The sequence below is a fragment of the Gobio gobio genome (genome assembly GCF_949357685.1).
Source record: "Gobio gobio genome assembly, chromosome: 1".
NCBI classification, from domain to species: Eukaryota; Metazoa; Chordata; class Actinopteri; order Cypriniformes; family Gobionidae; genus Gobio; species Gobio gobio.
In genome coordinates this window covers 57,996,287-58,012,785 of record NC_137097.1, presented here as the reverse complement: position 1 = coordinate 58,012,785, position 16,499 = coordinate 57,996,287, and the positions used below count along the sequence as shown (strand labels likewise).

Sequence of the window (16,499 nt, the reverse complement as noted above, 5' to 3'; positions counted from 1 at the left end):
ACACACACACACACACACACACACACACACACACACACACACACACACACACACACACACACACACACACACACACACACACACACACACACACACAACCATTTCTACTCATAGATACTCTTGTGCACACATTTCCACCTCAGAAAAAGAGAAGATAAACATACTTTTGAAATCACACCATCCCACACACACACACACACACACACACACAACCTTCACCCACACAGAGGTTCTGGTGCAGCAGCACTAAGTGTCTCCGTAACTCTTTATCAACCCACAAGGAGCACCTCCACCGTGTCTCATCACACCAACTACCTATATCCAGTGTATCCCAGCTCTCTCACACACAAATATCCCTGCCAAATATCGAACATATTTTTATTTAGCAACATTTCCTGTCTTTCAGTAAACAAGCCCCCCCAAAAAAGATGCAATGCTACAAACTTTGTCAGTGGCTCAGCTGCTTTAAAAATAATGTTGCATTTCCAGTAACAGGCTACTTTTACCAATGAGTTGCAATGCAGAGTGACACAGATTGTGTGTAATGTAAATAGTATTGGGAAGTCTGATTCATTTTTTGTTGTCAAATTGTTCATTTGGACAGATTATGAAAATTAAACGGATTCCTTGTACAGAAATCCCTGCAATTTATTAATGAGATTCCATTTTTTTAAAATCCACAAAAAAGCTGCACATCTGTATTCAATTGATAATAATAAGAAATGTTTCTTGAGAAGCAAATCAAAATATTAGAATGTGATACTGAAGACTGGAGTAATGATGCTGAAAATGTCACAATTTCACAAGTCTCAGGTTACGAATGAAACCATGTTCTCTGAGAGGGGAACGAGACTCTGCATCTAATGACATTATTGCTCCGAACGTCTCTGCGCCACTGGATCTGAAGCATGTGTGTAACTAGTCCAATCTTGATTAGTCACCTTGTGACTTGTGATGGTGTACACCGGAAGCTACAAAGGGAAGCAACACAGCAGCGTCAGCTTCTGATAGGCTGAAGCAAGCCACTACCAGGCATGCAGGAAATATGGCAAGGGGATGCAGAGTCTCGTTCCCCTCTCAGGGAACATGGTTACAGTCATAACCTGAGATTTCCCCTTTCAAGGGAACTCATGCAGCGTCCAATGATGACACAACACTCTAAAAAAAAAAAGGTTCTATATGGCACCAAAAATGGTTCTTCGTCGTTATCATAGAGGAACCACTTTTGGTGCTATATAGCACCATATCTTAACATGTTCTGTATATGGTAGTGGTGCTATATAGCACCTTAGTCAAAGAACCGGTGAAGAACCACTGAAGCACCAAAATTGGTGCTATATAGCACTTAAAAAGGTTCCCCTATGATTACGAGCCAAGAACCATTTTTGGTGCCATTTAGAACCTTTTTTTTTTTTGAGTGTTGTGTCATCATTGGACGCTGCTTGAGTTCCCTTGAAAGGGGAAATCTCAGGTTATGACTGTAACCATGTCCTGGTGTGAAACTGTTCAGGCACAGTTCAGGATGAGAGCACTTGACTCCACGGTGTAACCGGCAGGTCCAGGCTATAAAACCATATGTGTGCGGGGAGGACCACCCCGCCTCATCACATACCTCTGGAAGGGATGCCTCCGACAACAAGGCCATTGAGAATGCCATACTTCTTGAAGAATAAGCTCTTATTCGCAGAGGTGAAGGCAGACTGCACACCTCGTAAGCCATAGAAATTGCTTCTACAATCCACCTGCTGATTGTCTGTTTGGTAGTTGGGCAGCCCTGCTTAGGGGGCTCCACTGAAAATTCTTACTCAAGGGCCCTAACAGGGCAGAGTAAGTGTAGCTTCTCTTGGTCTGCCGACACATGAGGAGGATAAAAAGCCTGAAGAACTATTGACCGGGCCAAATTGTACATAACCCGGCTTTCGGTGGAGAATAGCAAATCTCCCACTCTCTTAAGCAAAAGCTGCAATTGTTTTCAACATCACTGAAGAGGCCAGGTGTTGACAGCGGGGCATCAAGGAGGAACGCTCTGTCCCTCTCCTTAATGCCCGAGAAGTTCAACCAGAGGTACCTCTCCATAGCCACCATAACTGCCAAGGAGCATCCGATAATGCGGGCCGTCAGGCGCCATATCCTTGCTTTCATCCAGGTCCCCTAGTAGGTCGGCTTGGTAAGCTTGACAAATAGCCATAGTACGCTCCCGCCTGACCTACAGCCACATACGCCTTGCCCACCAAAGCAGTAGTAGGGTGGCAGGGTTTTGTGGGCAGTGTTGGGGCCTTTAGGGATGATCATCCCATAGCCATTCTCCTTCACACAATTGATGAATAATTATGGACTGTGAGACTAGATAGTCGAGAGGAGAAGGGTTTCTTCCAGGATCTGGGCACTTCGGTGTGGAGATCTGGAAAGAAAGGCCCCAATGTGGAGGCTGCTTTTTTTTGCCAGTACGCCGTCACACATCACGAGGTGACACAGAACCAATCAAGATTGGACTAGTTGCACACATGCTTTAGACGCAGACACGCAGAGGTGTTCCCCATAGTGTCGTCATTGGAAGCAGCACAAATTCCCTAGAAAGGGAACTAACTGACCCCAAACTTTTAAATGATAGTGCATGTCTACTTTTTCGTAGTTAAATGCTGATTTTTTTTTTTACAATGTTTTCACCTCAGACATAGTAATTTGAGTGTTCAATTATTAATAAATGTTCAATTTACTATTTAATGTCACCTTAAAGTTAACCATCGTTTTGTCATAAGTATTGCTGATTGTATAATATTAATCAAATTTTTATAAATAATGATATTTATCTATTTTTTAAAAAGGCATCTCCAATGTCCAATGTAAATGTCTTGGAGCTACCTTTCAATATTACAATACACTCTAAAAAAAAAGGCTCGTAATCATAGGGGAACCTTTTTTAGTGCTATAAAGCACCAATTTTGGTGCTTCAGTGGTTCTTCAGCAGTTCTTCAGAGGTGCTATATAGCACCTTAGTCAAAGAACCGGTGAAGAACCTCTGAAGAACCGCTGAAGAACCTCTGAAGAACCGCTGAAGAACCACTGAAGCACCAAAATTGGTGCTATATAGCACTAAAAAAGGTTCCCCTATGATTACGAGCCAAGAACCATTTTTGGTGCAATATAGAACCTTTTTTTTTTTAGAGTGTATTTAATTTTTTTAATTAGCTTTACTTTGGTTTACTGTTGTAGGCTACTTTGTTAACAATGCCTAAACAGGGGTAATTCTACCATCATACATAGTGCCATCTTTGCTATTTTGGCCATAAAAGGTACACTCTAAAAAATAAGAACTAAAAGAGGTTCTTTGGCTTGTAAATGATAGGGGAACCACTTTAAGTGCTGTATAGCACCAAATCTTGGTGCTTCAGTGGTTCTTCAGCGGTTCTTCCCCGGTTCTTAAGGATGACTGAGGTGCTACAGCACCGCTACCATATACAGAACCTATTAAGATATGGTGCTATCACCAAAAGTGGTTCCCCTATGATTACGAGCCAATGAACCTTTAGTGCCATATAGCAAAACACATTTAGAGTGTAGATATTACACTCACAATACATTTTGAACAGAGTAAAGTGAGCTTCAATGAGAAACACAAATATATAAGAAATGTAGTATTGAGAATTTAGAGTCAACCACGTCACCTCCCTTTCCCCATTTTTGGCATATAACTAAAATACACAACCCATGGAACCATGGGCGTAGATTACGCGGGGGATGGGGGGGACATGTCTTTTAATAAAACGTACATTCGTCCCCCGCACTTTTACCGGGTCGCACCGGTCCTAGTCGACCCGCTTTATGCGGGATTCGAACCAGCACCTAGTCGCACCGCTCTTACTTTTAAACATTTATGATTATAATCATTGTTGAAAACAGCTGTGGAAATCATGATGCATTTTATTTTTCAGGATTTTTTAATTAATAGAAAGTTAAATGAACAGCATTTATTTGTATTGAATAAAGCATGTATAAATCTTTTGTTATATTATAAATGCCACTTGATCAATTTAATGCATGTTTGATGAATAAAAGTATTCATTTCTCTCTTTTTTTATCTTACCACAAATGTTTGAATAGTTTCATGATTTCCACAAAAATGAAGCAGCACAACTGTTTTCAACATTGATAATAATCATAAATGTTTCTTGAGCATCAAATGAACATATTAGAATGATTTCTGAAAGATCATGTGACACTGAAGACAGGAGAAATGATGATAAATTCAGCTTTGATCACAGGAATAAATTACAAAGATTTTTTTCTTTTTTACTATATATTCACACAGCTGCTTTACATTGGGATAATATGTCACTGTATTACTTTTTTACTGCATTTTTTATTAAATAAATGCAGCCTTGGTGAGCAGAAGACTTCTTTCAAAAACATTTAACAATTGTGATGTTTCCAAACTTTTGATAGGTACTGTATATTTTCTGCCTTATTCAGTGATATTTTTTTTTTTACAAAGCATAAAATCCAAGGGGACTTAATGCACAAGTTTTTGTAGTACATAAACCAATCATAAAATTGGCATAACATATAGGGAAAACATTAGAGATATTAGTGGTTATTGTTCAGCAGTGTATTTGATATCTTCCTGAATTAAAAGCAAGAGATGAGATCAATTAAATCTGTCAATTAGACAAAGGTAAAAAAAAAAAAAAACTGGTATTACACCTGACATTTCTGTCCCCCTCACTTCTGAAAAGATGGCTACACCCCTGCATGGAACACAAACCATCATTGTCCTACTCATGACGTGGGGTTCATTGGGAGGTATGTGTGGTATTGAGTATGAATGAGATTACACTGTTTTCCAGCTGGCTGTTTTGAAGCACAAACATTCTGTTGCTATCTTCTGCTTCTTTAATCTACTCTAGGGCAGGCAATGGATTTTTTTTTTTTACCCCTGTCTCTTTAAGTTAAGCTTGAAAATACTACTGAGATTACTGAGTTCAAGAAGGAGATGAGCAAATTTTACACATCACCTTTCCTGCACATTTCAGGAAAACGCAGCTAAATACAGACATTCACACCAAATCAAAGTGGGCAGTGGCGATAATCTTAAACTGAAGCTTAATTTGAATAAGATGTTAAGTAATGAGATGTTTGCATTAGTCCAATAAGTTCTTATGCTTATATGAATGCTGATTGATGTCAAGCTAAAGGCTGTACTCATCTTAATTCAGTATCCATTGGCTTTTGAGGCACAGAGCTAAACACAGCCAAAGCAATCTTAAAAACAGCACCTCTGTGATTGAAGCTGTTATTCAAGTAGCCATTTGAATGTGTCTGTGTGCACAAACATTAATGTGTGTGTGTTTATGTGTGCCTTGTAGACTAAAGTGCTGCCAGATCAAACATGTCATTCTTCTTTATATCCCACAGGAGAGAAGGGGAGAAATAGAAAGGAGAGTCTCTTAAAGAAGAGGGAAAACAGGAGGAGGTGGATAGAAACCTCTTTCCATTGCAGCAGGTTCCAGCAGCCATCCGTTTGACTCAGTCATGTGCATGGGTGAATAAAAGCTGGGATTTTACTGCTTTGCCTTTCTCTGACTCACAGTGGCGTTGACAGCAGAGCTGTAGGTAAGTGGGGGTGGGGGGTACTCACAAGCAAATACATGGACTTTCACACTGTTAATAAGGAGCCACTGTAACCAAAATGTAAACAAATTTCATTTAAACGGTTTATGATTGAGGTATGACCAGTTTAATCAGAATACAATAGGACACTATAAAAAAATAAAACGGTGCTATATGGCACTAAATGTGGTTCTTGGCTCGTAATCATAGGGGAACCTCTTTAAAGGGATAGTTCACCCAAAAATGAAAATTAGCCCATGATTTACTCACCCTCAAGTCATCCTAGGTGTATATGACATTCTCCTTTCAGACGAATAAAATCTGAGTTATATTAAAAAAGTCCAGGCTAATCCTAGCATTATAAGCAGTAATAGTTGCTCCGTTTTTGAAGTCCATAAAAAATGCATCTGTCCGTCCGTCAAATGACGTGCTCCACACGGTTCCGGGGTGTTAATAGAGGCCTTCTGAAGCGAATCGATGTGTTTGTGTAAGAAAAATAACCATATTTAAAACTTTATAAAGTAAAGTTCCAGCTGATCGCCTTCCATATTCAATTTAGGGAAAAAGTGTTGAAAGTGCCTCTGCTGATCGAAAGACTAACGCGACCAGGTACGCTCGTCAGACGAGAAGGAAATTTCAACACTTTTCCACGGAAGGCGATCGGCTGGAACTTTACTTGATACATTTTAAAACATGGATATTATTCTTACACAAACGCATCAATTCACTTCAGAAGGCCTTTATTAACACCCCGGAGCCGCGTGGAGCACGTTATTTGACGGACAGATGCATTTTTTTTATGGACTTCAAAAACAGAGCAACAATTACTGCTATAATAAAGCTTGGAAGAGCCAGGACATTTTTAACATAACTCTGATTTTATTCGTCTGAAAGAAGAATGTCATTTACACCTAGGATGACTTGAGGGTGAGTAAATCATGGGCTAATTTTCATTTTTGGGTGAACTAACCCTTTAAGTGCTGTATAGCACCAATCTTGGTGCTTCAGTGGTTCTTCAGCGGGTCTTTGTATAGCTATATGGCACCGCTCCCATATACAGAACATGTTAAGATATGGTGCTATATAGCACCAAAAGTGGTTCCCCTATGATTACGAGCTAAGAACCACTTTTAGTGCCATATAGCCCCATTTTTTTAGAGAGCATTCAACAGAATAACACATCTATTCTATTCTACCCAGTCAGATTTTATTATGTTCTATGAAGGCAACTCTATTACATGCAATGTTTCTCTTCTTTCTATCATATTTCAGAATATTCTGTATAACTTTAGAAAATAGGCCTATAATATAACAGTACAAATATTAGAATATAAATAATATAATGTTTTTTTTTATTTATTTCATGTTTATATATAGTTGCGAGGTGGGGCCTCCATGGGTCGGACTTGTTTGTTCAGCACATCCCACAGATGCAGATTGAGATCTGGGGATTTGGGGGCCAAGTCAACACCTCAAACTCATTGTCGTGCTCCTTAAACCATTCCTGAACCATTTATGCTTTGTGGCAGGGCACATTATCCTGCTGAAAGAGGCCACAGACACCAGGGAATACCGTTTCCATGAAAGGGTGTACATGGTCTGCAACAATGCTTAGGTAGGTGATACGTGTCAAAGTAATATCCACATGGATGGCAGGACCCAAGGTTTCCCAGCAGAACATTGCCCAAAGCATCACACTGCCTCCGCCAGCTTGCCTTTTTCCCACAGTGCATCCTGGTGCCATGTGTTCCCCAGGTAAGAGACGCACACACACCAGGCCATCCACGTGATGTAAAAGAAAACATGATTCATCAGACCAGCCCACCTTCTTCCATTTATTCAGTGGTCCAGCTACAGTAGCTCATCTGTTTGATAGGACCACACGGGCCAACCTTTGCTCCCCACATCGTCCCCCACACGTCGCCGGTTCACCGCTGTTCCTTCCTTTAACCACTTTTGATAGATACTGACCACTGCAGACCAGGAACACCCCACAAGAGCTGCAGTTTTGTAGATGATCTGATCCAGTGGTCTAGCCATCACAATTTGGCCCTTGTCAAACTCGCTCAAATCCTTACGCTTGCCCAATTTTCCTGATTTCCAACTTTAGGACAAAATGTTCACTTGCTGCCTAATATATCCCATCCACTAACAGGTGCTGTGATGAAGAGATAATCAGTGTTATTCACTTCACCTGTCATAATGTTATGCCCAATTGCTGTATATCAATTCAGAGTTAACAAAACTGAATCATTACTGAGTAATTCAAATAAAAAGTAATTCAAATTCAAATAAAATAAAATAAAACATGTGGCTTCTGCATTTTTTTCTCTCTTTCTCTTTCTCTCTCTCTCTCTCTTTAGTGGAATTACACAATAAAATGCACATGCATTATATAGTATTGTGCACCGCTGAGTGTGTATCACTGCTGAAGGCTATACACATAACCCGTATGTGTGTCTATAACAAACTCATCCATCTGTATCACTGTTAGGTCACATGTCCCCAACGCCTGTCAGTGACAAGACAAATAACATGCTGTCCACCTCACATTTCATGCATCACTGCGGGCCCTGTAACACACATGCACGCTAAACACACCAATGAAAACATATTTATACAAAGGTATAAATGGCTCCCAGCATGCCTGTGTCCCATTATGAACATGCAGTCATGTGGTTTGGGGTTATGTACATTAACCGTATAAGTCATTCAAAACCTTTTCATTCATGTCAAGCATAAACACACAAACTCTTTAATTAATAGACCTTCACGCTCACAAAATATATCAACACTTCACAGAACAAAGACCTTTACACATTACACACCCACACAGTCAACCTTCAGTACAAGCTGACTCCTGAGTCAAAGCCTGTGTTCTGTAATCTAATTATCATCAATTAACTCATTCATCACAGCGCACATGTGACTGTCTGCACAACAGCAAACATCTGTTTGTTTCCGCTGTAAGACACAATAAATGAGATCAAACTAATCCAGCTGAACTGCAGTGGGAGCGTGTTTCTGCGAGGTTACTTGCACAATTAGCACTTTGTTATCATCATGTCTAAACTCTATTGTGTGTGTGTGTGTGTGTGTGTGTGTGTGTGTGTGTGTGTGTGTGTGTGTGTGTGTGTGTGTGTGTGTGTGTGTGTGTGTGTGTGTGTGTGTGTGTGTGTGTGTGTGTGTGTGTGTGTGTGTGTGTGTGTGTGTGTGTGTGTGTGTGTGTGTGTGTGTGTGTGTGTGTGTGTGTGTGTGTGTGTGTGTGTGTGTGTGTGTGTGTGTGTGTGTGTGTGTGTGTGTGTGTGTGTGTGTGTGTTCTGACAAGAATGTTCAGTTGTAAAATGTAAATGGGTTTTCTCTCTGGGTAATCACATCACCTTATAAATTGAATTTAGCTCTCATAAAATGTGAGAATGAATGCGTGCTAATATGTTCCGCAGAGGTGAAAAAAGAGGCAATATTCTATTCTATTCTATTCATTTTGTAACCCTCAAGTGTCCTCCTCTCATCTCCTCACTCATGTTCCCTTGCTCATCAGCTTCTTATGCACCAAACTCAACTTCATTTCTTCCTCGTTGCATTAGAATGCTCTTTACTTGTTTTGAAACACAAGACTGGACTCTATCTCTCTGTCTCCCACTCTTTTCCATCTTTGTCCCTAACAATCTTTTCTCCTTTCATCTCTCTGTTCTTTTCATCTGTTCTTTTTTTTGCTCTGTACTCGGTTTATCAATTCACAAACAATAGAGACAGTGACTCAGGGTGAGAGGAAGGTGATGATACATTTCATTTGTTTGGAACTGAAGATATAATAAGCAGATGGGGGGGGGGGGGTTCAGGGACATTTCTCTAAAATTAGAGAACATGAAAAGAGATATATAAATTAGGAACAAGAGAGAAAGACAAAAATGAGAGGGGGAAATATTCAAGGGATAGTTCAGCCTAAAATTATAAATCTCTCATTAGTTTAATAAAAATACAGCACATGGGTTAGCAATGGCTAAGGTGAGTAAGTAATGACTGAATTTTCATTTTTAAGTGAACTATCCCTTTAAGAGAGAATATAAGATGAACGGGTCTGTCTGTGACTGTCTCCAGTGGAGGATGTTTAACAAGCACTCACATATACACTCAGAGAACAACACAATATGTCTTGGATCCATTGTACATGTTTAATCATAAAATGTGAGTTTAATCATAAAATGTACCTGTCTCATCTCACAGATGAAATTACAAATGCATGATCAATATTATCAAAGCACACTTTGTTTTTACTGCATGACGAGGCTTGGTCTTATAAAAGGTGACTGGGAATGGCTGAGACTGTGTGTGTGTGTTCATGTTTTTCTATCCCGGTGGGAACCTGAATGCACACTGACTCATGGGGACTCGTGTGAGGACATAAACTGAGGTCCCCATGAGGAAACAAGCTTACAAATCATACAGAATGAGTTTTTTTGTAAAAACGCAGAAGGTTTTGTGTGATGGGTTGGTTTAGGGGTATGGTTAGTGTAAGAGGACAGAATATACAGTTTGTGCAGTATTAAAACCATTACGTCTATGGAGAGTCCCCACAAAGATAGTGAACTAGACGTTTGTGTGTGTGTGTTTGTGGGCGACTGAATCTAAAACTACTGGAGGAGACTGGTATAAAGTATATTGAGATGTTCCACGCTGTAGTCATGGGCGAAATCTTTGGACATACCATTTGAATACCGAATACTTCCTGCATTTTGGTCACTGCTTCTGACGTTATCGTTGTGCGTTGCGTTAAGAGTGACGCAAAAGACAATTTGAAATCCAATTTGAGCAGCCAGAGCATTCAGATTGTAAAAATCTCATTGGAATCGCATTTCAAACCACCTCCAAATGTGGTTTGAATCAAATTTGCTGGCAGTCTGAACATATAGCCATATTGGTATAGTTCATACCTATATGTATGTGTGTGTGTATGTATATATGTATTATAATACTTTGCTGTGTCTATGTTTTATACGTGTTCATTTAATTAAGTCACATATTGCATATCATAACTTAACAGCATAAGCATAACACACTGCTTCTATTTTACTGTTTTTTATTATTCATATTCTTGGTGCTTTGACTGAGCATTATTTAAAGATAAAAACTCTTGGCTGCTTAAATAGCCCTGAAGCACAAGGAAAAATACTGACAGAGTACAGAGTTAGTTAGGGTTATGAGAGGGGGGGGAGAGAGATAGAGAGAGATAGAGAGATAGATAAAATTCCAATTTATGTTCACATTTCATCACTCTCTTTTTATTGAGTCAGTTTTCTGGCTCTTCATTTCCCCCCTTTTACTTCCAATAAACCCAATTCTCTTTCCCTTTCTGTCTGTTTTGTCTGTGTTCCCTGATGCCTTCTCAGCCTTATACTATATTCTGGCAAACCTTTCACTATCTCCCACTTACTTTGCCTTATTTGTTTATCCTCTATTCTTCTTCCTCTTCCTCTTCTCTCATCGAGAGACAAACTTCAGCATAGCTTAAACTGATAGTCTGCCTTATTAAGTCAGACGCCATTGACCAAAGACTCTTAATCATTCGCCGCAATCGCTTGGCACTAGATAATTAGTGTGAGCTCTGCAAAAGATTTTTGGAGTGGGCCTGAAAGGTCATCCATCCGTATCTTTGAAGAATATTCACCTGCTTTAACTCTGTAATTGTTCTGAGAGCTGAGATTAGTTATCCTAACATTATTATACTGGATGGATTCGGATTATCACACAATTTCAAGGCACATGGGCCGTAAAAGTTTCGTTCTATCACACTGACCTCTTTGTTCACCTTACCAGCAGCCTTTGACTGATAATCCTATTCATCAATTACAGGGAAGACATCCTATTATGTGAGTGTGTTGTCCATTTGTCAACTTTCCATGCCTTACTCATTTCATTTTAAGCCTGTTCCATTGACCAAGCTGATATAGAACAAACGGACAGACACACTCACACAGTAGCATCAAAACGTAGCGTATGAAGCATACTATGGTTCTACGAACTGTTATGTAAGCATGTTCTTCCAGAAAAAGCTTCCATTGACGAGAATGATTCCTCTCCCCCTCAGAATATATTTCGTACAACTCCAGCAGTGCACTCACGTGCACATCTGTAATTATTCTGCTACGTTTTCTAAGGCTCTGGAAGTTAGTGCCTGAGGCTGCGAGGCACTCCTTCACAAGTGTGCAAATGCAGATTTTCCAGAATCTCTCTGGCTGTGACCTCAGAGTCTTAGAGAGGCTTATGAGCTCAAAACCCAGAGACATTGTCTTTACTTTTTGCATTTTGGAACAAACCCACTAAAACAGACAGAAACTCTTACGTGGAACAGTCTTCCAATTACCAAGCAGGACGGTTAAAATGTCACCGGTTGAAGAGTGACAGATGTTGGACACAGTTAGTCGTCTGTAAAACTCTTTTATCCGAGCCTTTTGTAACTGGAGTCTCATCTCATTCAACTGTAACGATAGCTGTCCGTGTCGAGATTACAATAATAAAATTTCATGCCTTTTCATGTGTCACTGGTAATCAGTTGTGGAGGCCTTTGCGCCTCGAATTTCCAGCTACACTGCCATCCCGCTCAATCGCATTTCACAGGTCCCTTGATTGTCACTTTTTTTTTTTTTTGCTCGCCATGCATTTGCTTTCTCTGATAGAGGACACAATGAGCTATGCCTTACAGCAGGGATTCACAAACTTTTTATCAGTCGAACCTGTGGCATCAAAAATGTACTCCTTTAATTTTTAGTTAATATTTTTTATAATTTAACATGTTGGTTAATGGTCACATGACATGCAGATAAACAAACAAAATATTTAATATTTTTTGTGTTTATTTTGTTTTCTTTTTAAAATGATTAATTTTCATATTTGCCTGTGCATACAATCATTTTAAGAAATCTGTTGTACCTACTTTGATTAGACTTTTGAATAAGTAATAATTATTTGTTCTTTTTATTTATAATGTGTGTGTATGGTTTATGGACTGGTGTGGGCGCCAGAATCAAAAAAAAAAATTCCCCATCGGGGACAATAAAGTGCGTTGTATTGTATTTGATTTAAGTAATTATAAGCTTTTTATCAACTCACAAACCCCCTGCAGTTCCCTTACAAAACCCCTGTCACACAGAACTGATCCAGAACCAGAGGCATTTTTAGGTGTAGATCCTAAATGCTAAATCCTTTACTGGTAAAAAAGAAAAGTAAATCATTATAATAACTCCCTGACATTTCTGCAACATATATATTTTTTTTACATGAATGAATAAATGAATGAATGAATGAACTAGTTAATTAATTAATTAATTAATTAATTAATTAATTAATTAATTAATTATGAATTACTTAAAAATAAAAACATTTCCACTAGTAAACCAATTCCATTTTACACCTAAATTGGCTGACATCAGTTGAAACCAAACTATCAGAAAAAAGAATAATCTCAAAATAGATAAAAAATGTGTATGATACAACACTGCTAAATAGCTAAAGCGCCGTAAACATAACCCATAACCTGTTTATGCACGTATACTGACTCCAACAACAATAGGCTACTTAGTGTATAGTAAAATTAGTTGTTCCGTTATTACAGATTGGCACATAAAGTATCTGCAAAATGAATGAATTAATTAATTAATGAAAGTAACCGTGGAATGGAAAAATGGAATTGTACAAGAATTGTTTTCAAACAGCTTGCTGATTCAGAGATGCAAGCAACACCACTTGGCACTTACTCATGCAATTTGTTGAACCATACAGTGGGGAAAAAAAACTGGGTAACACTTTATTTTGCAGTGTCCTTGTTACATATGTTACATGTACTTACCATAGTAATGACAGTAAATTATGCACAATTACATGCAACTAACCCTAACTCACCAAACCCTAATCTCACCCTAACCCTATAGTAAGTAGGCTACATTACACTGTAACACTGACACCTTAAAAATTAAGTGTAACCAAAAACTGTGAACTGGTTAACTGTAAGTCACCAAAGGCTATAGCCTACAACACATTTTACAGTATTTTACTGTAAAATGTTGTTAAAAAGGTTTTAATTAAAACAAAAATATCACCTTATAATTTAATTTAATTCACAAAATTCATCCATTTGTTGCGCTTAATGTTTGAGTGTTTTAGTTTATTGGATAATTATAATAATAGGCTACAATTTAACGACAAATAGGAACTGTATAGGCTACAGTCACCTATTTCCGCCCATAATGCTTGTATTTTTTTTTATGACAGTTCTGTAAAGCCAATTGCTGAGGTTAAAGGAAATGATGTCTAATAAAAAAGGAGAGAGAGTGATACTAAAATGTTGCGTTTCTTAAAAAGTTATGCTTTTATTGTGCAATAACTGTAAATGAATTCTAAAGGTCAATAAATGGCCAAGTTGCGCTGTAAGAGTGCAGTGTGTGTTTTCACCTTTATGAGTTTACACCTGATTTGCGCGGACACCATATGGCTGTTCCTCAGATTGCCCACGCGGAACATTAAGCAGAGTTTTCCGTCTCGCTGTGAGATCACCGCTTCCTGACTGAACATGAGCGTCTCCGCGCGCTTCTTGGGCTGAGACATCTTAATGAACATACAGCCGATGAGAAACGCGTCTACTATCGAACCCAGCAGAGACTGGAACAGGAACAGGATGATGCCCTCGGGGCATTTCTCAGTTATATAGCGGTAACCGTAGCCAATGGTCGCCTCGGTTTCAATGAAAAAGAGGAACGCTGACGGGAAGTTGTAAACATTGGCGACACACGGAGTGTACGAAGCGTCACGGCCATGATTTATGTCCCCTCTTATATATGCGATGATCCACCACATCGAGGCCATGACCAGCCAGGCTATGGTGTACGTAAGGATGAAAATGAGAAGGTTCCAGCGCCACTTCAAGTCCACAAGCGTGGTGAACAGGTCGGATAAATAGCGACTGGTCTCTCCGCCGAGATTCCCGTGCTGGACGTTGCAGCGTCCGTTCTTCTCCACGAAGCGCTGGCGCTTCTTCTTCACCGGCGCGTTGGGGAAATTCGCGGCTCTGTTCGTGTTCACCACCTGGTAGTCCTCTCCAAATTTACGCCTTAGCGCTGCCATAACTTCAGCACCTTTGTTTCATTAAACCGGTGGGAAGGGGTTTATATTTTTAAAAACACAAAAAAGGAAACTTACTTTCTCTGTAGTATTGCTTTGGTGCCTTTTTCACTTTCAAAACTAGCTGAAAAGGTCGCCAGCCAGGGCAAGTCTCTCTGCCAACTTTTTTTTTCCCTCGAGCAGCCAAAATTTGAACTGGAAAATTTAGTCAGGAAAGCTGAAGGTGCAGCCCTGCTATAATGTCACTTTACTGTGGCATCTCTTCTGGTCGGGTTTCTCTGGATATCCGTGTGAAATGCACTGGCTGTGCTCTCTGTGCACTTTCGGCTCTTCTGCACATGATATGGCATGAACAGCAGAATAAGAGAGAGAAAGAGAGAGTGGGTGTGAGGGACGGATGGGTGGGAGGAGGGGGCTTGTGTGAGCAAAATACTATTTTCTTCACTGGAAAAGATACTCTCTCTCTCTCTCTCTCTGTGAGTGTGGTCCTGTAAACCCTATGTTATAGGGACAGAAGTCCCCCACAAAGATGGCAATATAGCTTATAAATCAAATTATGTTTTTTATTTTTGTTGTGAAACCATAGCTTTTTTTTATTAATGCAAAAGATACAGAGATGACATGTTTATAATATACAGTAGTTTGTAATACAGTACACAAAATGTATCAATAATATGTTCAATGTCATCAGAAAATAAAGTCGAGAAAGGAATTACCAATGGTTAAAGATAAAGGTAAAACAAATAAGTGAAGATAGAGAAAAAGAACATAAGAACATGAGGGTAAGATATTCATTAAAGTCATTACAAATTGAAGTCATTACTTGCTTTCTTATTTACAGAGGATGAAATAGTGTTAAGATATATGTTAAATTATTTTAAAAAAGACAAGAAAGATTGGTTTGTTGTTGGTGAATTTACATTTGTGGATATAAAATAACAAGTAAGCGTTTTTAATAGAGTGACCAAAAATTATGTATTTACAAGTTATGGATATGCCCTGCTGGATTTTATCATTAATAAAAGGCAAAGCCTCAATATGTTTCCAATGTTGTTTAGTATAATAACATGACCAAAATAAATGATAGACAGTTTCTGTGTGGACTTGACTAAATGAACATCTCGTATCAATATCAGTTTTAAATTACTGCATGAAATGTATAACAGGGTAGAATTTATTAAAATGTACTATAGGCCTACAGTTTGTACAGTATCAAAATCATGTCTACAGAATGTCCCCATAAAACATGAAAACCCAACGTGTTTGTGTGTGTGTGTGTGTGTGTGTGTGTGTGAGTGTGTGTGTGTGTGTGTGTGTGTGTGTGTGTGTGTGTGTGTGTGTGTGTGTGTGTGTGTGTGTGTGTGTGTGTGTGTGTGTGTGTGTGTGTGTGTGTGTGTGCGCGCGCGTGCGTGTGTGTGTGTGTGTGTTCCCCAGCATTGGAAAGAAGATTGGATTTCCAGTCCAATGTTGAAATCAATAGCCTACGCTGCTCGATCGACTACAATGGTGTCTTGGTAAATCGGACACAATATTTTGTTTTGTCATGTTAATATTTGAGTCCAAAAATGAAAATGATCCTTTCTTGTCACTTAATGCAATAAGAAAATCATACTCAATTGCGTAGAAAATCAAATCAATTAATTAATCAAACCAACAGCGCCACCTGCTGACTGAAATGCGCGAGTACACACTTCGTTCAAACAAACGGAGCAGATGAAAATGTGTTGGATTCATTTGTGGCCAGTCTGCGGGGACATATTAATTATGGGTATTTGGGT

The 16,499-nt window shown here is 39.1% G+C and overlaps 1 protein-coding gene across 2 annotated transcripts in view; it reads right to left on the bottom strand.

Annotated features, from left to right (window-relative positions):
- kcnj19a (potassium inwardly rectifying channel subfamily J member 19a) overlaps positions 1-15,057 on the bottom strand; it is a 31,761-nt gene extending 16,704 nt beyond the window's left edge. For both annotated transcript variants that reach the window (XM_079817466.1, XM_079817467.1), the window contains exon 1: positions 14,056-15,057. In XM_079817466.1, the coding sequence (XP_079673592.1) occupies positions 14,056-14,724 (669 nt within the window). In that variant the 5' untranslated portion in view covers positions 14,725-15,057. The remainder of the gene's footprint in view (positions 1-14,055) is intronic.
- Between the last annotated feature and the right edge of the window lie 1,442 nt (positions 15,058-16,499).